Below are 27,378 nucleotides of genomic sequence, written 5' to 3'. Positions count from 1 at the left end.
TGCGATCTAATTGCTAGGCGGCCCGTTCTCAATGTATGTATGTTCTCAATGGATGGAAGTAACGGCGATTTGCTGAACCGACTTGAAGGTGAAGGTGTCTTCGAAGTGAATTATTTAAGTGACATTTAGTCTCAAAAAAAGTCTCTGTCCCCCCTCCCCCCTCCCCCCAGCCCGAGGAACCTGTAAATTCCAATAAAGTTACAGCCTAGATGCAGATAAAAAAAAATACTCATTATTGCACATTTACTTCATTTTGACGAAGGCAATCCATGGTATCGAGATTCGGCCTCTTCAGAACTCACAGATACAAAAACATCTAGCAGTTTTAGCCAAGGTTCCCGCGAAAGCCTTGGAGCTCCCTCAGCGCTTTGCCGCGTATAAACACTGAAACTGCAAAAGGCAATATGCCTTTGTGGCATTAGCCTGTATGAAATTTCTGCTACGAAAAAATCGGTACTATTTTGATATTCAAATGAAACTAATACGGCGGTAGTCTTGTATCTCGGCATTGCTCTTGATTAAGGCATGGCTCATTTATGCTAAATTACTTAACATCAACTGAATAAAGATGTAAATGATTCAATTCTCACATTGATGTATAATAGCCACTGGTGCCAACTTAGATCAGCTTGGTTAGTCCGATTTACCTCCAAACACTAGGACCACTAAAATACAATAAGAGTTAACCCTGTTTTAGCTTTTGTATTTTGAGCTACAGATCGTACAACTCATATGCCATTTTAAATGAAATTGTTTTTCAGTTTCTGAGGGCGAAGCGGATCGGCCCCCCTCTACCGCAGAGGAGGAACCGAAATCCCCTACTGAGAAGAAAGAAGACTGAACGACTTTTGTCAATTGTTCCATTTCCTTATATACTCCTCGCTACTCGGGTATCTGAGTAGCGAAGGAAAACTTTCTTACGATGAGAAACAATAATTAAAGTAACGAAAGATTTTAATGATTTCAGTTAAGCCGAATATTCAAAAAGAAATATTATTGTAACAAAACAAAAAATGCAATGATATTTAAGTCCGATGATAAAAATTGTTTAACCTTTAAATGGTTGTAATATTTGTGATAGGTTATTCTATTACATTTCAAATTATTCGATTTTCAAACATTCTCAGACGATTGTGTACATGCTTATGGCTTTTTACTCGCCGAATGTATACTAATGTATTATACTAGAAAAAATAACTGTTTTTCCCCTTTAATTTATTCTTTGTGTAGTGTGGTAATTTTAATTTATTTATTGTAACACAGAAATATAGACAATACATATTTAATTAGGGAAATATAAGACTATTACGTTCATGTAGGTTTTCGTGAAAAGTGCTTACGATTCAAACCAGAAATGATTATAACAAGTCATTACTATAGCAAATTATTAATATTGGAAATAAAAATATAAATTTATGACATCATAATTAATAAAGCAATTAATACTTCCAATAGTGTTATTCAATATTTAAATTGCAGCTCTTTTGTTATTAGAGAAATTTTCAAGTAATAAGACCAGAAGTTTAATGTTAAACAAATGCTTGGATGTTACTGAATAAAAAATAGAAGATGGTGCGTATTTGTGTTAGCTATATTAAATGTTTATACAATATACAACAATTTTTATGGTTGCAAAAATTAATAATAAATGTGCCTTGCGAACTTTTCCGTGATGTCAACAGTTGTGATAAACGGCGCCATCTTGCAATTTATTGTCAAAAATCTTTCATTTTTATAGACTAACTTGGATGTGTACTTTGAATATTGTTATTACTTGTAATTGTGATTTGAAACGTAACTCAATTTAAGACAAATTATGGGAATATGGGGATAAAATTGCGGAGGAAAATCAAGGCGTGCCTAAGAAAAATTATAATTCCAGTAAAAACAACGAAGTGATTATTTTAATTTAGTTATTATTTCACGTAAATACCCTGTCTTCTTATCTCATTCAATCACTGAAAGATTGGATATTTGGATGCATGTTTAATTATTTTATTGCCTAAAATTATGGAAGCGGCTTAGTAAACGCGCAAACTTAGTAACATAATAATTTTGCAATTTATCTATCACAAAAGTGCATTGACTAATTGGCCAACACTTAAAGTTTACGTAAATATGCATTCAATATCTGTACAATATCTGCATGTATTTTATATCAATCCTTAGAATTAAAGTGCTACTGAAACCCCTGTACTATGCCTTTGGACTGTGCGGCGAGGTGGCGGCTGAGGAAAATAGAGCAAGAGCGTTAATAGCGAAGTGAGAGAACGGAGCAACCGATACTCTCCTCTTGCCACGCTGATACCTAAGGCGCGGTACAGCTGTTTCGGTAGCACGAGCAACCTATTTTGGCATGTTACTTATATAAATAACAGATATCATACTTTATATTAATTTTTTGCTCTCAAATCGCAGTATACAATAATAGCCAAAATCAATTTAATTTATTGTTGTGGATTTTAGATCAGTTTCTGTTTCATAGGATTCAAAAATAGTTGAAAATGCACACGTTTTGGACAATTAAAACATTTACGTTTATATCTTATTGTTTTTAACTTTTTTCATTTTTGATTTGTGCAGAAAAGATGTATTTATCATCAGGTTTTTGTTATAAAATAAATATGAGTACATTAATTCCCTTTTGCTGTTCCCTGCTATATTTATTTAATAACATTAACATATTACAATTCAATGATAATGTCAACATAATATTTATATGAGACTAAATGCTTATACTCAAATGCTTTTTCTAGTCATTTGTTGATTTAATCGGACATGTTAGTTTTTTTTTTAATTAGTTTTGTCCTGGAATTTTGGAAGGGAAAATTGAATATCTGTAAAAGTATCTAAACCTTATTTTTTAAAATAAAATATTATATTAATTGATAGTTTTTATTGCGGTTCCAAGGACTAGTTTTAAGTTAATGTTTATACTGTATTCGCTGGACAGAGTTAATACAAGAAAATGAACATCCATAGAGGCAAAATATCTGTCTGAACCTGACTGCACTGTTTGCACATTACAGACGCGTTGTATCGTTTATGTTGATTTACTCTCCGCCTTAATTGATATTTCGGATCAATCTGTATTTAACCAATAGTTGAAATGTGGAGACGAGAACCAAAAATATAAGTAATATGGATAACATTGAAATTGATAGAAAATTAAATGATTAATTTTAAAGACTTAGAAACTGAGAGTAAATCAAATTTAAATAACGAATGTTTGAATATTTAAAAAGGTAATTAAAATGCTCTTTAAAAAAGTAGCCATGTGTAAAAGCATCTACATTTTTTAAGCGTAGGCTCCTATTATAACCATTTCACGCTTATGCTTGTTCACAAATGTGCAGTTGGAACAGCGTTATATTTACTATTTTCCGCGGATATAGTATGGGAATTTTGGAAAATTGGTTTTCAAGAATCTATTGTAACATTTAGATGCAAGTGGTGTTAAGCTAATGTTTAGGGAGACAGTGATATTGAAACAGCTGTTCCACGCTTTGAGGAAGCGCGGTTAGGTGGGGGCCATTGACGGTAGTCTGACAACAGAGCGTTCGATACTCCGGTCCCCGTCTCGCCGGGCGCTTACCTAAGGCGTGGTACAGCGGTTTCGGTACTACAATAATTGAAGGATATCAGAAACTAAGTACTATAGTTATGGCCAACCATGTTTAATAGAAAAATGTAACCAAACAGCATGGAAACTGTATTTTTTGACAATTTTGATCATGAGCTCTTCTGTTGATGACTAATCGCGACCAGTGATCGCATGTTCAGATGCATGCTTATCTAGAGTTATAGTCAACTTTTATGTAATAAAATAATTTAACGATTTTTTCTATGAATTTAAAGCCCGCATACATATATCTTAAGTATTTATACTTAAGATGAATATGCATCTAACCATCCTATCACTGATATTGATACCACTGTAGAATATTGTATGACTGCGTTTTGCTTTTTTGTATCTACTTAATTAATGTAATTTGCATTATGCTACTTCAAATGTCAATTTTATAAGTTTATTGTATAAAAATATAATTTGAATGTTATTATTATTAAACGATTTATTTTCCAATTACCCTTCGCAGATAGTATCTTCTAGGTTTAATTTAATTTTCTCTAGGTATTTTTCCATTTACCAATAAAAGCTTCTTAAATAATTGTTTCAGTGTGAATAAAAAATATATTTTACTTATTACACTTTAGTTATTTTTATTAAATAGAGTGCTATAGTTAAGTATCACTGTTCGTAACTTCGTTATGGTGACAGAAAATTAACAGTCCATAATTACAATTAATTTGAACTAAAAAGGAAATTTTTTCTTAAAATATTAAGAATTTTATAATCTTGTATATAAAGGAACAGACATTGTTATGTTATCATTGCTTACATCATTGTTTAACTGTTTTATAATATAAGTTCTCGGTTAATTTGACTTTTATTAGATCCCTCATAAAATTAAGAAAATAACCCATTTGTTAGATTAATTAGATATCCGAAATTATAAACTAAGGAGTAAGCACAATTTCAATAGTTAGTCATAACTAGGATGCAAAGAAACAATGACAACATTTTATTGTCGACTCTCTGGCTGACGCGACAGACCTTGTCCCTTCTTAACTTTGGACTAACATTAATTAATTCCAAGCAAGTAATGTTGTTGGTCATTATTCGTTAAAAATGCAAGATTAATAGTAATTATTAATAATTAATACACTAAAGGTACCCTAGGTATAATTTGATAATAGCAATCTCTGGGGCCTTGGTTCGGCCTGTTGGTCACCAAAGAGACAAGTTTCCTTTTGGGAGGCCTTTTCATATTGTGATCATGCCATAGTGTCAGCTAAAGCGATCAATAACTTGTCTACCAAAAGCGAGCCTAGGTTTCCAAGGGCGTCCTCTGTCTTAGTTACTGTGTAAGTTTAGCAAAATTAAACAGTAAAACTAATAAATCTGTGACAAAAAGTCCTTTAAATCTCATCAATAACTATTAAGGTTCCTGTTTTAATTGGCTTTAATTGTGATAAATCTTGGCACAATGCAAGAACAGTGATTCATTAATTATTTCAACATTAATAGTATTGTCAAATAAATTACTTATTAAAAATTAAAAACTAAATATGTGTTGATATCCTGACATTTTAACAACAAATATTTGAGGGATAGCAATAAGATTGAAGTAACATTTCATAAAGATTTTTCATAAAAAAATATTATGTTTATAAAATTCATACAATAAACAAATTAAATACAGGTTAATTTCTGTAGTAAAAATTAACTTAACGCATATAAACATTTTTGGCAAAACGGATATTCGACCTGTTTTTCATTGCCAGTGTTATATTGACGATAAGTTTGTCTACCATATACCTGTTAACCAAATATCTTTTCGTGTAACGTCCAAAAGTTGAGTTTATAGTCACTATTTTACGTTCGCTATTTGCTTCCTTATAACGTACATCTTCGTGCAATTTTAATGTAGATGTAAATAAGTAAGGATGTAATAAATGAGGACAGATGATAAATAAATAATAAAAAAATGTATCGCTTAAATGTTATTCTATATTCTGTATTAAGATTTGACGTCTCTGTTATTGATAAATGACTGAAGTTGTTCCAGTTTACTATTAATCGTCGATGTTTCAACGCGTTTGTTCAATAGTGATAGGAGTAAAACAATTTCTGTGAATTAACTAAGGAATCTCGTATGCCATGTCAGTGTTAAACAACTTTTCAGTATCAATAGCAAAAGGATTACGTCGTAAGTATTTTACATATATATTTTGTTAAAAATGTTTAACGACATCAATATTTAATTATGCCAAAACATTTTTTCACTTGATGATTCCAAGGATTTTTCTCCCTGTTTTCTAAAATTCTAAAATATGCAATAATGCAATCTTTTATTACAATTCTTACCTTTTATTAATACAAAACTATCCTGTATTTGTAATCATGTAAATTTAAACAGCCTATGGTTATAAATTTATATAGCCATTACGGCTACGGTAGACCTGTTTACTAAAATCAATACACAACTCTAGTTTCTATAAAACCTGTAATGATTTGTTATGTCTTTATGAAAAAAAAACGTAAAGCTAACATTATATAATAGGTAATAAAAATATTTACGTATTTATTGATAAATTTTAAATTAAAGTGTTCTTTTTGAGATATTAATTATGACCTATACAAAAATGTAGTAAGTTTTACACAAGTTTTATGTGAGTTCCTGGCCTTAAAAAGTTGGTAGAAATAATGAAGACCTATAAAAAATAGAATTGGATAAAAAACTACTTCAAGTTTACATCTTATATGAAGAAGTAATTTTTCATAATTCATATTTAATAACAGAAGTTAAATTAAGTGCTGGAGTTAAATATTTACATATGTAATCATCTTGTTATTATTGGATACCAATATTCGATTTTGGCTGAATACTTAATGTTATTACTAAATGTACATAATTTTTAGTGTAATATTTAAAAAAAATCTTCTGATGGTGGCTTTTTATTCTTGATAGATCAAAATATTAATCGTACGAAAACATGGTAGCATATTATATTTGATTATGATGAAATATTTAATTATGATTTCAATAACGTTTTGTTAAAGCAGTTATTTGTAGAAATGTTTAGGGAAGGAGTAATTTTTCAAGATTTTTCTCCATTGCAGTATCACATCAAAATGCAATGTTTACATGTTTTATTTTCCTTATTGCTAGATTGAGTGGTCTAAAAACTAAAATTTTATTTGAGTGGGACAAGAATTAAGTAAAGTTCCTATTTAAACAAAATTAACTTTTCTTAAATTGTACTGTAGGTTAATACTAATTAATAAAAATTCTTGGCCCAACACCACCTGCTGTTTGTCCCATTGCAACAACAGCCCAATGTTCTAAAGATACATTATTATTACCTCTTTACCATAAATATTTTTAGGTTCTCTCTACTCAGCCTTGGCATATAATAAAATTGCGTAAATAATAATTTATAATTAATATGGTGAATGTTATTTGTATTAATATAATTATAAATGAAGTATGGCTAATAATAAACTTAATACTTCTGCTATTATTATGTAATAAGGTTATTATTCAAGTATAACTGATATGCTTTATGTCTATTAACAAGTTCTTATCAATGAGTTTAATCATTTTAATAGCTCATTTGTGCATTTCCTGCATAAATATACATTATAATTAAATATATTTTCTACAATTGTAAAGGTCCTTTTTGTTTAATTATTACATTTAACATGAACGGGATAGGATAAGATGATTAAATTTTTTTTGGAGTGTGTAAAGAAAGTGAATCCAATGGCAAGTAATGAGGCATCTTATATATTTATGTAAAACTGAGTGTTCACTGCATTGTCTTTTGTGGGTCTAATTACATAAAATCCTTTATGAGTAATATTAAACATGAAAAAAAATAATTCTAGCCAATTTTATACCTGTAATTGTTACATTTTGAAAATTTTCATCATTATTAATGAAAGCCCTCTCAAATATTTAAAATCAAAATGTTATTTTTATAACATTATTTATATGCCAAAATTTTGTCTTAAAAAGTTACATTCATCATGTATGTAAAATAAAGTTGCACAAGATATTGTAGATCTTCCTGTTCTTAGTTTTAAATCTAAAATTCATAGTATATTAATAAATAAATCTTATTATAAAATTCTTGTTCAGCAAAATGTGAGGAACTTGGTTTGTTGATTCATTTACATGGTTGATGTAATAATGTATACATCAAAATTTGTTGATTTTCATTTTAACAACAATTGTTGAGTGTCTGGCCGTTTGGTCTTAGCAGATCAGCATTCCAAGCCGGTGGTAGTTTACTTTTTAACATTAAAACAATTGATGATTCAAAAGTTTGTGTAAATGCATCTTTATATCAACCCTTTAACCCCTCTTGCTGGTTAGATTTAGTAAAATTTGTTCTCGGCAGACCATATTTTAATTAACTAATGGAAGTTTTAGAGTTTCATCCTCCACAGAAGCCAGTATGTATGTGCTAATTCTCTTTTTTCTATACAAAAGTACTTTATATAAACAGTACACCTTTTATCTTTGGGTAAATAAGCATCAGTATATCTTACCTCTGCTTTTAAATAATGTTGAAATATAATAGAAAATAATTGAGAATATGTGTAAGTTTATTAAAAAATACATAACTTTCATTTCATTATTTATTATAAAAATGTGAATTGATGTAATGTAGTACTGAATGACAATGCAAACTGAAGTAAGGTCAAGCACTATTGTTATTTTAAGATACAAATAATAGCACACATGCAAGTGAAAAAAACAAATAACATTTCAATGACATTGCACTTAAGTTTCTTAGATAAAACACTAATCTGTTTATTTATCTAATAATAATAATCCAATTGCAAGTGTATCTAAATGATACAATCTGTATCACACAGTCAAATATATAGGTATCATTTATTTTTATTGTTTAGTTTAATTGTGCAGAATAATAATTAACAGTGGCATCCCATAAACCAATGTCAAGTAGAAATCAGGATAGTAACCAGACAGTTCGTTACAATAAACCATATCACGAATTTCTAAATCTATTTGCATTCTAAATAATAAATGAATTTTAATCATCATATTTTCTATTATAACTACTAGTTTTATATGTAGGTTTTGTTTATTTCCATGTAAGCCCTTCTGTATATGAAAGATGAAAATATTGTATAAAATACTGCCTTTTGTTGTCATATGACAACCTAGATTAGCCCTATCAATATTTAATGGAATATTCTTTGAATGGTCATGTGAACAAATTACAGGTCTCATAAAATTATATATAACCATGTATTTTATAAATGAGAATAAAAATTATACATACATTATTTATTAAAGTCTGATGCAATGTGAAATGTCTAAAACAAACATTTACATAAGTGATTCCTCCAGTAAATATTGGTTATTTATTTGATATGCTATCTGCTATTTATAAATTTCTCTATATCTTAGAACTTGTGGAAAACCGGTTATGTTTTGTGGTAACCAACTCTTTGACCTCTCTATGTTTAATTAGATCACGAGTTTAGAAATGCATTGATAATGTAGAGGAAAAATTTTACAAATTGATTGGTCATTATCATAATCATGTCCACTCTATTGAGTAAATATTTGTTAATAAAATTCCATTAAATGTTTCACATTTATATGACATGATACACTCTGCTCTTAACAGGCACATATAAAACTACTTTTTACCGGACAAAGCTATATTTAGATAGGTTTATTATCACAAGAAAAAATTCCGCTATGTTATCACCTTGTTAATATATATGTTTGTAGATTGTTCCTTCTGTGTGGGCTATTACATAGGTCAGTTAACCAGGGCTCTTGTGTGGCTCATATAATGTTTATTTACATCTTTCTCACATAACATTTCAGGCAAATTAGAAAGGTATGATAAAATTTAGTTTGAAAATTGAACTTAAACATTTTTGAAACTTTTGATGTACAACTGAAAGTGTACACTTGAACTTTATCAGGGGCGTTCTTTGGATAGATAAAAACATTTAAAAATGGTTTATTTAATTCATTAAATATAATCAGTGAGGACAAGCTATACTTCATAAGTTGATGTACTTAATGCTAACAAGAATCAAATGACAAACTTGATATATGAAAGGGCCCTAACATTTTATTTTGTAATCAAATTATAATATGCATTGTATAGTTACATTATTCACGAGAAGCAGATGTTACATCTTAGCTTAGATTTAGGAATTATAATAAGAAAGTTTGGTGACATGTTATACAACAGGGATGAGTAACATGCGGGCCTTAGACCGCTTGCGTTCATTAATTAATCAAACATTAATCATTTTAATTCATTTTATAGACTTACTCCCCCCATCCATACATTGTTGTAAAATTAATTATAATATGACAGTACAAACTAAGCCTAAATAATTTGTTTGTGACCAGTTACTTGTCGACGACGTGTTCAAACACGCAGCCTTTACTTTTTTATTCTAATGTTTATTATGAATAAAATAAGTAAATTATTTGTAATTGGTGCTTTACGTGACGCTCGCCGAAAATTTTTAAAACTAAACTTACCCATTGGTTAAAAAGGTTGCTCACCCCAATTATATATAATACATAAGTTTTTTCTTTGGTGATTAAAAATAAAACAACTAACTGGCAATGTTCAGGATTACTTTTTTTTTAAATAAAATTAGAAAATGCACTACTCCTTTTTTAAAAAAAAATATTTTAAATAATTTCAATACGATAGAGTGTTCGTCTTTTTTAATATTATTAAGAGAGCCGTTTAATATTGTTTTCTGTGTTATTTAGTTATTAATTTTAGGTGATCGTCTATAATAGGCAAATCTATTTAATTTTGTACTTTTTGTATATGAAACTAATGTAAACTTATACCTGTAAGCGTACCTATTGCAAACAAATAAATAAAAAAACATATATTGTATGTTTAAATCGGGAAAAAATTGTTAAAAAAAAACACAGTGACTACTGAATTTTTTAACTGGGTCTACTCCATAGAATCAACATTCCGAATATAGAGAACTTCTAGAATAGTCTATGAATAGACTATGCAGGTACCGACACACATTTAAATATACGATATCAAAGTCCTGACTTTTTGAAAGTACTTAGCGAAGCCTATTCGAGAGAGTAAATATTTGTTTCATTATTCTTTAAATGATATTTTTGTCAACTTCTGTTCTGGGCTATTAGGACAGTATATTTATTATTAAAAAAGTTGTATTGCGTAGTTTATTTTTATCGACGATTCGCGAATTAATGTCAATGTGAACACGATAACGTAAATATAATTTTGGAATTTATTCTATTGTTCGATTATTGATAAATTATGTTCTATCATTTTGCGTATAAAGATTCCTTTTATTATCTATACGTGTATTATGATGTTAGAATGTTTCATCCAAGGTTATTCTACCAATAAGACTTCGATTTTAAAATTGTTTTATACGAAAATTAAACCATGAATACTATTTTAAAATTCAATTAAATATTTTGATAAATAGAAATTTATTAAATACGGAATATATAGGAATATTTGTATAAGTTATGGTAATGTTTATTAATGTGTTACAGCTAACAATGATGTTCTACACAAGTCAAAAGCAAATAAGGTATTACGTTTCAATGTCATTTGTATATACATGGTTTTGTCGGATAAATATTTTCTTTGCATTTCCTCGTAAGCGAGGGCATTTAGAACAGAATTCGCAATTTGTTCTATTATAAAGATAGATTCATTTTGAAGTCGAAGTCACAGTAGGTCAAAGAACGCGCAGAACAAATGGCCGATGGGGTGTTAAGATTCTGAAGTGGAGGCCACAAACCGGCAAACGAAGTAGTAGTAGGACGTTCATTCATAAAGTGGACAGAGAAAGCATTATTAAGAAAGTCGAAAAATGATTGAGACAGGTCCCTTCCAAACGGTCCTATTGAAAAACTATGGGAGACGTCCTTGTTCAGCAGTGAACGCACTACGGCTGAAACGATGGGACATTTAATTAAAAATCATGGTGGTTCTGTCTTCTCGGAATGCTAAACCCGTATTGAAGATAGCTAAATCCAAGTGACTACCTCCGAAAGAAGACCATAACACCCAGTCACTCCATGTCGGAGACGCATAGAGCTTGAAGGCTTTTAATTCTATGGAATAGTAACTTGTAAAACTGAAGCTACCACGTTTTTGAGAGAGACACGTGTTCGCCTTTTGAACATACGAATATAAAGTTGAGCATTATTTAAAACACGTAAACATTATGTAACACAGATATAACAGCAAATAGTAATTCGATAATTAAAAAATCAAGTTGATAAGATTGGATAGTTGCGGTTTTGTCTTTAATCGCTTATTCGCCCAATATATTATTTAATCCAATCAGTTTTAATTTTTATGTATTTTTTACTAAGCGCCACAGACAGAAAGTTTATAATTTACAAACTCGTGTAGTGTCAATTTTGGAAAGATTAATGTATGTACTCACCTCTGCATTTAATGTACATTATGTTCAATTTTTTTTATACAAGAAAAGGAATATTAATTAAAATATCAACATGACATTTTTCAAATTTACTACGATTTAAAATTGTCAAAAGTATTGTAGGTACATAAATTGTCAAGCAGTAGGTAATGTAAAATATTAAGTAAATATCATCTTTGAAAAAGTTATTGTACATCAAATTGAAAACCATGTTCTTTAATTTTGTTATTTTTATTTAGATGAATCTACTTAATAGCTTTTTCTTTGAGTTTTTTTTTATTAATTTATCTTTAACTTGTTGAATAAATTGGGCTTGTTAAGAGCGAACCTGATCTCACTTCTAGAAAGGCATAGTGTATAGGAAAGTATATAGAAATGTATAGCAATATATATTCTCCCTATGGAGAGAAGTCTAGGCAGTAAAGTGTACACCAATGCATTTAAAGGAAGCCTCCTTAAAGGTACTGACCACCGTACCCAGCCATTCTGTCTACAACGATAGGTCTGGAACGCGCATGGTGCATCCATGCAATGCTAAGAAGTTACTTCTCTTTTAATAGCAGACGAGTACAATCAGCGCATTTAGTTAATAGTGGTCGTTAAGAGTTACGTACCGAATAAGGTGTAAAATTTCTGCATTAAAATGACATTACATAAATGTTATTATCGCTATTTAGTTTATTTTTTTTTAATTGAATACTTATGTATGTGAAGCTTACACTTGATTAGCTTTGAGGTACAAATACCAGATCTTCGACGTTGTTTCAAAATTGAAAATAATTTTAATACCGACTGAGGTCGAAATAATATTTTTTGTTGTTTGTTCACAATATCATTTCGTATTTTGGTGTCATTGATTTTTTCATAAGTTACTCACAATCATTTATAATCATTAGTTTTATATACATACAATATGCAAAATTATTCCTTAAAATAAAATAGTAGCCTTTTACATTTTCATAGGTTTGATACCCATGTACATATTGTATTTTGAAACATTGATTTTAAAAGTCATCAATTATGCTATACTAGTAGGTTTTAAAAATTATTCATGAACGAATTAATAATTAGTAGGAGAAATTTAATTTCAATATGTTTACAAATAAAGAGTCGTGCGATAAGCAAAAAAGTATCATGTTAACATTTATAAAGTAATAACTGGCGAATGACCCATTTTTTTACATTCTTGTTCTTATCAATTCATAACGTAAAGTTCTAGAAAGAAACTGCAAATTTTATTGCACTCGTGTTATGTACGTCAGTTGGGTATCCTCTATACTTAGTTGCATTAAGTTTACATTTACTGCCTGTTTTTTATATAATATAAAAATGTGATCTAATACTTGATATATTGGGTTGTTCGGAAAGTAATTTTTTTTTGGTGAAAATGAAAGGCGATCTTCATATAATGAATAAATATTTTATTAAATGACATGTTAACCATTTAGATCCAATAACTTTTGCCTTATTTGTGATAGTAGCATGATTCCTCGCTTATAAAATTTTGGTCTTTGCTACAAAAAATTAATCCAGGTGATCTTTGCCGTCTTCATTGGAGGTAAAAATATGACTGTCCAAAAATTTTGCAGTGATCAAACAAATTAATAACAAATAATAATCCGAAGGTGCCAGATCTGGAGAATATAGTGGGTGTGGCAATGTATACCATTTAAGCTGTTAAATCTTTTGGCTATTTCAAATTTGTATGAGGTCTAGCATTACACATTACACTTTTTCTGTTGAAATGCATCATTCAGTTTGTCCAGATATATCAAGTTTTTTTAATGTGATCATTTCGTCTAGGTCTACGTCAGAAAAAAGAGTTATGTGAAAGGTTGCTGCCAAGCACCTCTGCGCGACGACATGGCTCCAAAGATGGCAACACACAGCTCAAAATGGATAAGTGTCTCATTGTGTCGAAAGTTACCAGATTCGAGTATGAGAGGTATAAGATCAATATTAATATTTATATACGTTCATTTAAAATAGTAATTTTTTTAATTTTATACGTCACTACAGATACTTTAAAATTTCTAGTGCTCCGTATCGATATCAAAGAATCAATATAGGTTTTATAATCGCAAGTCAAATAAGTGATACCAAAAGTGTCAAACAAAGTGAAAAATTCTCATACAGATAACATATACTTTTGTAATAAAGAGGAAGTGTTAAACTCGTGTCGAAACCATTTTCGAATTATTCCCCTTAACTATGAAATTGCCCCCCTAAAGGGCGTGGGCCTTATAATTGGGAAACATTGATCTTGATTGTCACAACTACACAAACTTGAATATAAGTTAACTATTGGTCGAACCATAACGTATAAGAGAAAAACCCAACATGAAACTCGGTAGGATTTTACATGTAGGAATTCTGCTTGCGATTGTTGAAGTTTAAAATTTTCTTCTGGTGTACTATATATATGTAGCACGTACGAGCAGGGGTAGGCCTCCGGTATAGGACCGAGATTTGCGATCGTAGATGGCGCCCAGCAAATTGGCAAGCTTCAGTGGCTTAATGGTAGAGTGGACACCAGAAACCCAGCAAGTGTAATATAAGACGTCCACTCTAAAGGTTGTCGGAAGATGCAGGCCGCTTCCGACTGCACTTATGGGAAATCTATAGGAGAAACCTAAGTCCAGTGGTGGACCACCCACAGTTGAAATTATATAATAAGTAAGAAAATAAGTTTCTGCTTAAAATTTGCTAATTAATATCTAATATATATATACTCGAGAGTATGTTATAACTTCCAATGGGTTATTTATTTCCAGGAGCCTCGTACGTTACTGTTTGCTTCAGTATATTCCTAATCTTACTATAATAATAAAGTAAGAAGTCATAATTTTTACTTAACTTGTAATATAACATATGTAAACGACAATGTATAGTTATTGTTTTAACTTTTTTGAACATGTTTTACTGATATTCTTTTTATAATTGTGTCTACTACTGTGTTTATTGGCCAGATCTAAACAGTTGTAATGTATCATCCATGAAAAGATAAATTTAGTGTGCTCAATGAAAATGACCGCAAAAGCTATACATGGAAAATAAACCTTATGACACATACGTAAAATCAACTTTTGATTAAACGCCACTAATTGACAGTACAGTTTTGTTAGAGAGATACTTCCGCATGGATATTTTTTCCATTCAATCATATCTTAATGTTTGAAAAAACATTTACGAGGCGAATACGAGTATATTTCGTAATCCGAAAATAATTATATAAGTATGTATATATAAATTGAGTATATTATTACAGTTGGCTGGCGTATATTTAACAAATCAATTTACAAAATAAAATTAAAGATGAAGGGTGCCATTATAGAAAAACTAATTATAATTATAGCATTATAGAGCAATCGGATTCTAGTTTCTATAAAAAAGTATATCTATTTAAAAGCATTTTTTTTATTTCAGGCATTGTCACGATTATATATCGGACGGTGAATTAGAAAAGTTGCTACGTAAGCGTGGTTCCGATTTTGACTCCATGATCTCTAACCACAAGCAACAGAAAGCGTTTGAAGAGAATGTAGCAAAACGGTTGCGCGAAATGGGACACCAAGTGGAAATGGCCAGCAGGTAAATATCTAATATCTGTACATATTTCATTTAGATAAAAACCGGAAAAAATACACAAGGTGTAAACACTAACATGTCGTATATAGGATAAATAAAAAAAAGATATAGTGCTATCCGATTTTCATAGTCGGAGATATTACATTAGGAAAAGTGACAGAAGTACACGTATACAGATATCGCTTCTTTTATCAATGGTTTCTATCTTATTTCTTGTAATCGATTCGATTATCTCTGTAGATTCTTATTAACATAGCCCTACAAATAATTTAGCGAAGGATTTAGCGATCGCATTATCAGGGAGTCCAATTTAGTGCTGAATTTCTTAGTTTGCAATTAATTGTTTCGGTCAATATGTGCTGTTGTCCTGTAAAAAAACATATCATCGATGTCCATATTTAGACTGTTCCTAAATCCACTCCGGAATATTAAAAATACCGCTTTACAGGGTGACCATTTAAAGTTATTTTCTAGATACATATAGACTTCCCGTATTTATGTTATTTGCTGCCATTTTAATTTATCTAATGATTATTTATTGACATCGTAGCTCGACCGTCTTTTAATACGTAGTTTTTAATACGTCGCTCTTTAATCATATGTTATCAAATAATTCTTTGATATGTAACGCGTGAAAATTTCGTGGTCAGTGAACACGTGATAAGGTTGGTGACGACGGTCATTAATAATGTTGTTTTTGTAAAAATAACCACGGACACAAAGGTTATCTCGCCGTGTCCTCCTGTGTAGGTTAATTCCAGTCCCCTGTGGCTTTATTATATCTTGTACGATGAATATTTGTTTTTGAATCGATTATTTAATAATTAATAATTACTTTATTACTTTATTTATTTAATAATTAATTATTATTTAATAATTACTGTGGCCGTTGGGGCTGAAAGTTTTTTGAGTGGTGACCACGAGCACTTAGACGCAGTGTGGATAGACTCCCCACTAGGTCGACAATGTTAAGTAGGATAGTCGCTGAATGTGGGCAGACCGATCATCGTCACGATTTTCGAGCGAGGCCTATGCCTTGCAGTGGACGTCCATCGGCTGAAAAGAAGAAGGTATTCCTCCTTCACCTTCTTGAGGTGATTTCTTTGAATAATCTTGTATCTTCTATCTTAGGCATCGTGGCCTGGAACGTAGCATAAAGATCGGTGTCTAATGTAGTGTAGATTTTGTCCGACCAATTGACGGAGACTAATCGGAGAGACCACGAACTGGCAAGCGCAGTATAGGACTAACGACCTTGTAAAGGTGGACGGAAGAGGCAAAATGTAGGCAGCTCCTTAGCGGTCTTACTGGAAATATACGCAGTGCAACAGTGGACGTCCTGCGGTTGAAATGGTGATGATGATGAACTAAAGAAACTATGACTTTATGGACAATTGCCGTGGACTTTTCATTATAAATACAATATGTACAAAATGTACTTTTGTATTCCTCATAAAGCAAAATTGAAATAGAGACTATTCAATAATAAAGACAAAAATTTGCAGTGACATCAAATTATTATTGAAAGGAAAACTCTAGGATTCAATCAATCAACCTTCAGTTCATGATCTTGTCAGAGTATATTGTACGATTGTTATAAACTATAAATAAACAATCCTATATGACTTATATATAGATTGCAAGGAATTGCAAAAACAATAACAGATTTATAAATTGAGGTCAATGATAATATGTTTGGATAGTAAGGATAGAACAAATATGCAGCCGTCATTTTTTATTATTTTATTTACATTTGAAAATTACAGAATAGAAGACGTAATGCTTTATAATATTATCTTACCGTTATTGTATCTTTCATTATGAATTATACGTTTGTTTTTAAGGATCGCGTAATTAATTTAATATTCATGTTGTCTATGCATTGTACATCTTTTTGTGTTACTATAATATATACACCGATAAACGAATTATTGTGAGTAAAGTTTTTTAAACGTGTTACATACATCTTAAAAAAAGTTTTATTTTATTCGATCAATATGATTGATGTAAAGTAATTAAGTCCTGTGAATCAAGATTTTACATTTTGATTTTACTATCGTTAGGATCAGCAAATGATGTTTGGTCGTTGCAATCGTCGAATCCAATTTGCCTGGAAAGCGTTCGGAAAAATTTGAAACATCTCTAATGTTGTATTGAGGGTAGTGTCTTAATAAGAAAGACTAGTAGCAAAGTGTGTTACCAATGGAGAATTTAAAACCAGGAGAACCAGGTCATGGAGAGCGTTATGCTGGGGACTTCTCGACGAGATCGAATCAGAAAATGATTCGTAGACGAATAAAAGTAATAGAATCAGAAAGAAAAGGACCAATATATAGCTACTTCCGCCAATGCAGTAGTAGTCGTGCAATAAAGTGCACACACAGAGTCTTGTTTCGCACTAATCGATGTAACATTACTCTTGAGGATGCCTCGCGGAGGGGTAAAACACGTGTTGAGTGATTTAACGGTGGTAGTTGTGTGAAACGCATTATTTGCCGCATGTGCATTTGTCAGCGGGCTGGCGGGCGGTGCACTTTATTGCACGACTACTGCTTCATTGGCGGAAGTAGCTATATATTGGTTTTTTTCTCACTTAGGATGGACTTCCGCAAAATAACGCCGCCGCAAAATTTGTCTGATTCTGTAAGATGTCCATACATATATTAGACAGTCTTATTAAGGTCGACGGAATACGCTGGATGGTCTGCTTCCAACTGGTTCCTGTAAATCTATGGGAGACATAAAGAGAATTTTAAGCTAAGCTAATAACGAAAATCTTCTTTCTTTTTTCATTTCCATCACTAAACATTTATCGTAATAGCAAGAAGAAATTCTAAAATGCCATATAGTTGATTATAATAATCAAAATTTCCCTTACTTAACTCCGTATAACTCAGTGCAGCTTAACAGCGTATCAAAGAGTGTTTAAGTTATGTTATTTGTTTTCCATCTTTTCATTATCAGGTTGACATACAACGACGAGTTGATTGACTGGTGTGATGTGGTGGTACCATGCGGTGGGGATGGTACCTTTTTGCTCGCCGCCTCCAGAGTTAGAGATGCCAAGTAAGTTGAACATTTATTGTTTGAATGGAATTTGTTGTAACTTTGCTATTGAAAGGCATGCTAAAATACTTACTTTTTGTAACCACATTCATTCTGCACACAAGATCTTTGAAATTATGTGATTAATATCTGCCCAATGAAACTAGTTATAATTTTTTTTTAATTTTTATTGACTTCGCTGTCTCCTAGGAAACGAGGATAAGCGCCGCAGTCGCGAACGGCTGATACTTCCCTGTTTCATACTAAAATACTAAGATTTACTAATACTTAAGGCACTGTACAGCGGTTTCCGTATCATTATAATTGCCAACACGAATCACTTTCTTAGTGGAAAGTTTTTTTTACCTCTCCTTGTTAATCTACCATGCTTCCATCGATTTCAGTAGGATAGTGCTAAAAGTATTTTAATTTACACGAATTATTAATATTCTTTTTTTTTTAATTTTCAGCAAACCAGTGATAGGTTTCAACAGCGCACCGCACAAATCTGTCGGTCGTCTCTGTTTGCCGACATGGTGCTCTAATGACGTCAAGGGTGCGCTGCATGCCTTGAAGGAGGTATTTGAAAATTATTAAATAACTTGTCCCGCCTGACTTTGTTCTACATTGCCTTTCGCATTCCGATAGAGTATCTTTTGCTAATTAATTTCGATATAAATAAACTAATAAATTATTGTGATCAAAAATCCGACACAGTTCTTAAACGATAATATAATTTGATATTTCCATACGTTTTATATGTATGTGATTAAGTTCAAATTTTATAAAATCTGATTGTGCTGAAGTTGGGCACTTTGGAGTATCCTCGAATGTTTAGTGTATACCATGGAACGGTTACCCAAGTGAGCCAGGAACTCGGCGACCTTAAAATTTACATAAATATCTAATATAAGGGCCCGAGTTCAGGTTTCCGAGGGTGTTCTCGGAATTAGTTGTTTTAAAGAAGTTTAGGTGAAAGCAATGTCAATAACAAAGAGTGTTCTTACGTTATGAAAATTTATAAAAATATACTCAAGAAGTCAACAGTATAAAATGATGACAGTAATAAATTTTGTGCTTGTAAAATCAAAACTTCAACAAAAGTTACTGCTTAACAAAAATTTCTACACTAGGCACAAAGCGTCTTATAGTTTTAATTTCTCTAGTAATGATATTTTGGATTGGTGTTCAGTGCTATATAATATTAAGGAAGAGTATGTAAAAATCAAGATCTAGGAATAACAATTAAAAACAATGAAGACATTAGAAATGTTTAAAAAAAATTTTCAGGGACTTAGATATTAAAGCTATTTGAAGTTTTTCATGAATTTCTCGGCGTGTATGTACGATCAAATTATCAGTTCTTTCGTGATGGCTTTTTTAACTTTTTTAAACTATAAAATACCTTTTGTAAATAACTGTGTAAGCACTAGATCCCAGCGTTAAAAGAGTAGTTGTAGTATTTTGATATATATTATGTATTCAAATAATATACACCTGATATATGTTCAGGGCAGGTTCAGATTGATGCGTCGTTCCAGGATACGAACCACCATCACGTGTGAGGCGAAGCTTCTCGACACCATCACGCCCGTAGACCTGCACACCCTGCACTTCTGCAGGTAAGCTCGACGATCAATTATTTGTACGACCATTTATTAGTATAAATTCGAGTTTTTTCAATAGTAATTGAGATATAAAAGTTATGTACTATATAGTTTAGCAATTATGAAATGTTAATTTCAGTTGTTCGCTTACCGTAGAGGTTACCACCATTTCGTTTTGTCAAGTCCAATATAAGAAAGAATTTACATTGGTAATATCAAGCATTTGTTTGATTTCTTAAGTTATTGAATTGGTTGAAGGTGTATCAATATCTACTGTACTTTAATAACACTTTTACTTTGTAATGTACTTTAATACAGTACTTTTATAGTGACTTCTTATATTACACGATTTCATGGACGTCGTAAAAAATGTAATACTGGTGGCCATAATATATAAATTTAAATACAATTTTATAGTGATTTGTAAAGTTCAAAATTAATTTAGCCGCCGTTTACGCTTTGTATTGGTTTGAAATTGTGGTTATTTTTAATTTAAATTGGTATATTTAATAAAACTTACATTTCGATAATTATATACCTTTTCATCAATTTATAAACTCTCTTTATTTAGAAAAGTCAAACATGAATCTTTTGTATATGAATGTTCATATAACGCGTATTATTATAACGCGAAACAAATCTTGTTATAAAAGAAATGTATTTTATTACGTTAATAAACTTATGAATATTTTTAATGTTGAGTTCGAAATTCGTCTGTATTGACTGTTGTTTATATAGCCTTATAAAAATTATGCACTTGTCTGAAATAGTATGATTAGAGGTGGCTTATTGACATTTCCATTCCGTGAATTGTCTTATGGAAATTTGTTTTAACATAAATTGTTTTGGTAGATTTATGATAAGATAAACCGTCATATTAAAACACACATCAATTCCATATCTGTTAAATAAATATAGGTGTTTCATTTTAAAGCACTCTGTCAACACTGATTGAATGTCTTTTACTTACTAAATGTTTTGTTTAAATAAAAATCATTCCAACTTTCATATTAATATGAAATAAATTCTTTGAAATAAAATTCTCAATAAATATACAGTATTTATTGTTAATTTTATTTTCAGTATGTCGATAAATAAATATACATGCATTATATGTCCCAGTATACAAAATAAGAGTTTATTTTATTTTTTTTTTTATGATTAAAGCAGGAGATTAGATATTGCATGCATATTTACTGAAATTTATGGGCTGTTTGTTTTTTTATTTATGGGTGGCTTGATGTGGAAAGCACTTTTGTATCTATGGATAGCTAAACCTTTTTGTAATGACATGAATATGGCTCCCAAATCAGTTCTATTTGTTTACTTAACCTTCTTATTTTCTTACCAAAAATTGTTTTAGGTAAATATACATTAAAATATTAAAATTCTCTGCTTATCGCCGTAATTAATATGTGTTTATTTGTTCTAGATACCCTCCGATGACAAATGTACACGACACACAAGATTCTCATGCGAAGGCACAGGAGCAGCCGAATGCTGAAGCGAGTACAACTTTAACGACTAAAGTTTTGCCATTTTTAGCACTTAACGAGGTAACTTTCATAATATAAAATCAAAACTGACAATATCAATCCATTTTTTTTTAAAATAACAAATAGTATATATACATATGTAGTATATATATTTAGGTCAACTTTACAAATATTTTAACTTTAGATTTCTTTTTTAACTTTCGTGTTTGGCATCACAACTTTAATTTATATATTTCACATTGTATTAATAAATAATGTGATAACTCAGACACGTCACATTAATCTATTTCTTCTATTGAAATGCGACCGGCAAATATTTTCTGGTGGTACAAATTCTGACGGAATAGTTGTGGTGTAAAGTTTTCAATTCAATTATATAGTGGCGACCTTTAATATAGAAAAGATCGCACTTACGTTACACGAGCGTTCATTTTCAACTATGATCGGGCGCTAAACGCATGCGGCATTTTTTTAACTCATTTGTAACGAACTAATAAGTAATAAGTGAACAAACGGACATTAGCTATAATAGTTTACATGCAACGTTCCAAATAGGCGAAGACAATTACGGCAAATTTGGTAAATAAATCACATGATAATACAGAATTTCATAATAAAATTACGCAGGGTATAAGTCATTGTAGTGCGACCGAAACCGCTGTACCGCGCATTGGGTATGCGAGGCGAGGTGGGGTCGAGGAAAGGATTTGAGCGCCGTTAACGCGAACGTTGAAGACTGAGTACAGGAATAGAGCGGCTTATTCTCCTTTTTTCTCCCCGCTTGTATATTTAAGGCGCGGTACTACGATTTCGGTAGTGCGATAAGTGACGATTGTTGTAAAAAAGAATAAAAGAGCTGCCTATTTTAGTTACTAAAAAAACGTATGTCCATGTTATGACTACTTCATGGTGTAAACATTGAATATCCGTTTCTTTCTTTTTAAGGTGTTCATAGGAGAGAGTGTGACGTCCAGAGTATCGTTGTTGCGGTTGCAAATAGATAACGGCAAATGGACGCACACGAAGAGTTCCGGCCTTTGTGTTACGACCGGCACTGGAAGCACTTCGTGGCATTTCAGGTGATATACTGTTGCACATTTCCATGGGTTCGAAATAAATCCGTGTCTATATGTAGATAAAAGTGTTGCAGTAGAGAGAGAGAGGGAGAGAAGAGAGAGGGAGAGAATTTTATTTTAAGAAAATACTAAATTCTTTTTTTTTTTCATTCATTCAATTCATTCATTCTTTTTTTTCTCAAACTAGAATAAATTAAAACACTCGTCTGTAGTTAATGAGGAGTGTTAGGCTGTAATCTAATTAAATATAGAATACCACAAAGCATCCCAGTGAAAATAACATTTGTTTAAAACAATTACATTTGCACTAAAGTCTAAAACAAAAATAATGTAAATTGTTTCATTTACTAACAATATTACTATGCATAGTGTAAATTAGAAAATAAGAACGATATTTTTTTCGATAAGTGTATTTTGTAATTATTGTATATCACACAAATTCAAACTCACTGACGCACTCAACCCTTAACACTCATACACACACATTTACATACTCACACACATTACTTACTTTATTTTGGAACTAGATACCAGACTATGCAAAAACCAGATACCTAAACGTTATTATTCTATCGACCTAATATTATGTTTGTGTTCATGGATGATGTGTTATATCTAGGAACGTTGACCGCTATAGTACACTAAGCCAAACAAATAACGGGTCCATAGCATTTTCATACACTCTATGGTTTTACATGGCATGAAGGGTTTTTTGCCTGATCAAATTTCTTGGGCAGTTTTTCCGTGTCTACCAACGATTTTTTGCATTTTAAATAATGTTGTTTGGCAGTTGGCATTTAGACCTTCATCAGGTCTGAAGATGCAAAAATCTGAGCTCTACAATAATTAAGCGCAAATGTTCCCTTCGAGGTCTCGGCTCGGGCTGTTACGATATTTATTTCACCAAGCTATCATCAACATAGGTTGCTATGATTGACGTTTTATGAATTGACGTGGAGTTGCTAATCCTTCAAACATTAAATAAATATTTTTTTTGCTAATATTGCGGTTAAAGTTAGGTAATAAATTTATTTACTGGATTGATGGATTTGTTTACAGTATAAATTGCTTGCGAACGCATTCAGTGTTGGAACTGATGAAGATATTGGGCGAGGAGTTTGATGTGAAGTTGGAAAGCAGTATTGAGCGCGCCCGGGAGGTGGCTGAGAGATACAATCAGAAGCTGATGTTTGCACCAGGTAACTTTCACAAAATAATGATTCGATTCGATTCGATTTGAAAAGCTTACTCGCAATTCCCAAAATCCAGGATTTTGTCTACCTTACATGGAATTTGTAAATTTTTACAAGTAAGCCGCCGAAGCGATCTAAGAGCTTTCGGCGGCTTTCCAATACCATTTGCAGATTCCGCGTGTCCGGGCCTCTGCACCCCGCTGGCCCAGATACGCGGAATCTGCAAATGGTATTTGGGTAGCGGTATGGGTTCGGTCCGGTACTCTGATAAAATAGACTATTGATTATATTTGCTTTCAATTTGTAGATTCGGAGCAGCTGGCCTACTCTGTACGCGAATACATCACATTCGAGGAGTGGCCGGCACCGCGCGGGTTGCGCGTGCGTGACCGCGCCGCCGCCGTGCGCGTTCGCTCGCACTGCACTGACGCAGGTAAGCGCCCTTTCTTTCACACCACACTTGCTATCGCCTAAATGATGTATACGTTACTGGATTTTCCTTCGCCATTTCTAATCTTACCGAGGTGATACAGTGCTCCTGAAGCCTATTATATTCAATGAGTAGATCTCGCTTAACATTGTCACACTAAACCTCAAGTTGGGCAACTTCTGCACTGTATACCAGGCATCGCTGCCGGTATTACTAGAAGTGGCGGGGTACGCGCTAAAGGAGTCGGAACAGTAGTGTGGAAGTTTTCATTATTTAAAAAAATGTATGTAATTAATTCTAAGCTTAATTTTATATATATAGCTTTAATTATAATAAAATTGGTTTACTCTCATTTGGAATAATTCTAAAATAAAACAAAGTTTACAGATACCGATCTGCTTCAACAGAATTTTAAAGCGTTCGCTCGCTTTTAAGTCATGGTTAAAAACGACAAGATGCAATGGTCATTACATCATAAGATTTTGCACACTAACGCCATCTAATAAGTATTTCTTTTTCCTCCACACTTAATTTAATTTTGTTGGCAATCCCAACACCTCATTGTGTACAATATGACATCTCTTCTATAGTTACATTTAAGACAAGATATTCTAAAATGTATAAAATAAATACAATAAATTTTACAGGCTTGGTTATTGATGGCAGCGTATCCTTTCCGTTCAACGATGGAACCGAAGCCCAATTGGAAATACACCCAGAAGATTCACTCATGACAGTACATATGGACGATGCTTTGCCGTATTGAAGAGACAAATGATGTTGAAGATGATGCACTTTGCACCAGAGGTTAGTGATTATTTCATTCTCATTTTAGCGATAAGACACATAGGTTTCCAATATAACAGGAGAAGTGAGTATTAAAATAATTATTTTACTCTAGTTTTTATGTATGTTTGCGATAAAAAGATACTTAAAAATAATATGTACGTTATACCAATATTTCGCCTGCTTTAAATTGTTTTAACTAAAGTTATTTTCACAGGTGACCTCCAAAAGAGATTAAGAGTTATGGAAATGATGGAAGAGACGTATGGGACACTATAATTCCTTATCGTAGAAGACAACGGGAAATATGTTAATAAACTACTGGTGGCGGGTGTTTTAACAAGATGTCAACCCGGTGGTTGACCACCACAGTTTATGTCAGTACTGATTAGATGTGTAAGGACTATTCTGTAATTGCCAGACGGAGTTGATACTGACAGTAGATAACGAGTTAAGGATGCGTTTACATGTGTATGCATCGTTTGCACGCACAAGTTATTCATTCATTGATTCAAGTTTGATGTGACGATGATAAAAAATATTAAAATTAGATATCTTCTTACTTGCACGCAATTTATAAAAATGGTCACGTGTAAACGTATCTTTAAATTTTTTAAAAATTGTTGACCTGTAATTTGCTATCTCTTTTACTTGCATTTAATTGTGCGGTTGGAAGAGCGCTACATTGACTTGAGCGAATAAAGTGTAGTGATTATTAAACATACAACAAACAAGACTAATAACTCATGTCTTAAAGTGATGAATGCAGATTGTCAACTAACCAGGATTCTGCACTAAAGTAACAGACAGACCACAATATGTTTGCCTTTTGTAGTTGACCGTATTGTTGAGATAAAACATAAAGAGTGGGTTCTATCTGCAAGGAATTTCATTTCTAACTGATCATAATAAAATACAAATCTTCTGATAAATTAATTTTGAAATAGGGGAATAATCATACGGCATTATCAATTTGTAACTAATATATTACATCACACTATCAATATTGTTAAGTTAAAGTGATAATCTATATTTAGGATACCATTATATATAAAGTAATTTTGATTTGTACCATTTAAAAACGATGGAAAAATACGCATATGATGACAGATATATCCACCAATGCGCATTGGGTTGGTTAAACCAGATCTTAAAGTCACTAAAAATCAAGGGATAGACTGCCTTGAGATTGGCACGACGTTTAGAAATGAACGAGGTGTACGTCTTCACCTATACATTTCTTGCGTAAGATGTAAAAAAAATTAAACTTGTAATCCAATATGGGCATACATTCCCTTAAAGACATCTAATAGGGTTTTCCAATAGCGGCTAAGTAACTAAGACGATGTGGATAGTTATAGCGTTATCGAAATCGCTGTATCGTGCCTTACGAAAATGTAGGGGGTGGGGATGGAGACCGAGGAATAAAAAGCATGAATAGGAGCGATCTCGGTAGTTCTATATCATAAGTGTGACCCCCGACCCAATGCGGATTGTTAAAGGTCTATATACTATTATTGTCTGTTGCCTTATATCTTCACAGTAAGAGAATACTATAATTCTAAAAGCTATATATTATGTAAGATAGATTTATTGTATTGCATTATATGAGCTTCTAAAATAATAATCCAGTGTCACTTCATTATTACAATTAGATTAAGACTGAGGTTAGATTTTAAGGAAAATGTTTTTATATTATATAATTAAGGATCCAAGTGCGTTACTTGTCATATAAGTATTCCGAATAACTGTTGATATATTTATTTGAAAATAGTTTACGTAATGTTCCTTAATATGCTACGTTATATATTTAATTCGTAATAAAGTACCGGCGACAATTCGAATGGGATATTAAGATTCATGAAATAAAAGTTCGCATTCGCGTTATTGTATTTAAAGATAGCGCTATTCAAGTTAATATTAAAGCTATGTTTGAAAATGTTGATCGTTATGAGACTGTTGTTTGATATCTTACATTGAAAATTTTGGGAATGTTCTAGCATGCAGTTTTTAACATTTGTACTTTTTTTACTTAATTTTTTTATCTTTAATATGATATAGACAAAGTAAATTTATATCTGTAATTTCAGATTATTTTGCTAATCATCTTATTCTTTTTT

At 31.5% G+C, this 27,378-nt stretch overlaps 2 protein-coding genes across 2 annotated transcripts in view; both read left to right on the top strand.

The window, feature by feature from the left end:
• The window catches only part of Lnpk (zinc-ribbon metal-binding protein lunapark), a 28,553-nt gene extending 25,902 nt beyond the window's left edge, over positions 1–2,651 (top strand). Inside the window, exon 9 of the mRNA XM_068765724.1 lies at positions 762–2,651. Within this exon, the coding sequence (XP_068621825.1) occupies positions 762–841 (80 nt within the window). The 3' untranslated portion in view covers positions 842–2,651. The remainder of the gene's footprint in view (positions 1–761) is intronic.
• Positions 2,652–5,648: 2,997 nt separating this feature from the next.
• On the top strand, positions 5,649–25,741 carry Nadk2 (NAD kinase 2, mitochondrial). Its single transcript, XM_068765930.1, has 12 exons — positions 5,649–5,771; positions 13,841–13,982; positions 15,464–15,628; positions 18,590–18,691; positions 19,141–19,249; positions 20,183–20,292; positions 21,710–21,833; positions 22,719–22,852; positions 23,909–24,048; positions 24,350–24,475; positions 25,120–25,279; positions 25,476–25,741. Exons 1-11 carry the CDS (start codon positions 5,723–5,725, stop codon positions 25,236–25,238), a joined length of 1,320 nt encoding a protein of 439 aa, XP_068622031.1. The 5' UTR covers positions 5,649–5,722; the 3' UTR covers positions 25,239–25,279; positions 25,476–25,741.
• The last annotated feature ends 1,637 nt before the right edge of the window (positions 25,742–27,378 follow it).

This window comes from Battus philenor, unplaced genomic scaffold (genome assembly GCF_028537555.1).
Source record: "Battus philenor isolate CCGP_79_NKW_IND1 unplaced genomic scaffold, ilBatPhil1.0.hap1 SCAF_20, whole genome shotgun sequence".
Lineage (NCBI taxonomy): Eukaryota > Metazoa > Arthropoda > Insecta > Lepidoptera > Papilionidae > Battus > Battus philenor.
Note: the sequence above shows the minus strand (reverse complement) of the source record. Positions and strands in the feature narration are given on the sequence as shown.

Excerpts from the sequence above, each read along its gene's own strand:
- Nadk2 (XM_068765930.1), top strand. The coding sequence starts at position 5,723 with ATGTCAGTGTTAAACAACTTTTCAGTATCAATAGCAAAAGGATTACGT. Across the intron at positions 13,983-15,463 it reads ACCAGATTCGAGTATGAGAG|GCATTGTCACGATTATATAT; the intron begins GTATAAGATCAA and ends TTTTTATTTCAG. Across the intron at positions 21,834-22,718 it reads CATTTTTAGCACTTAACGAG|GTGTTCATAGGAGAGAGTGT; the intron begins GTAACTTTCATA and ends TTTCTTTTTAAG.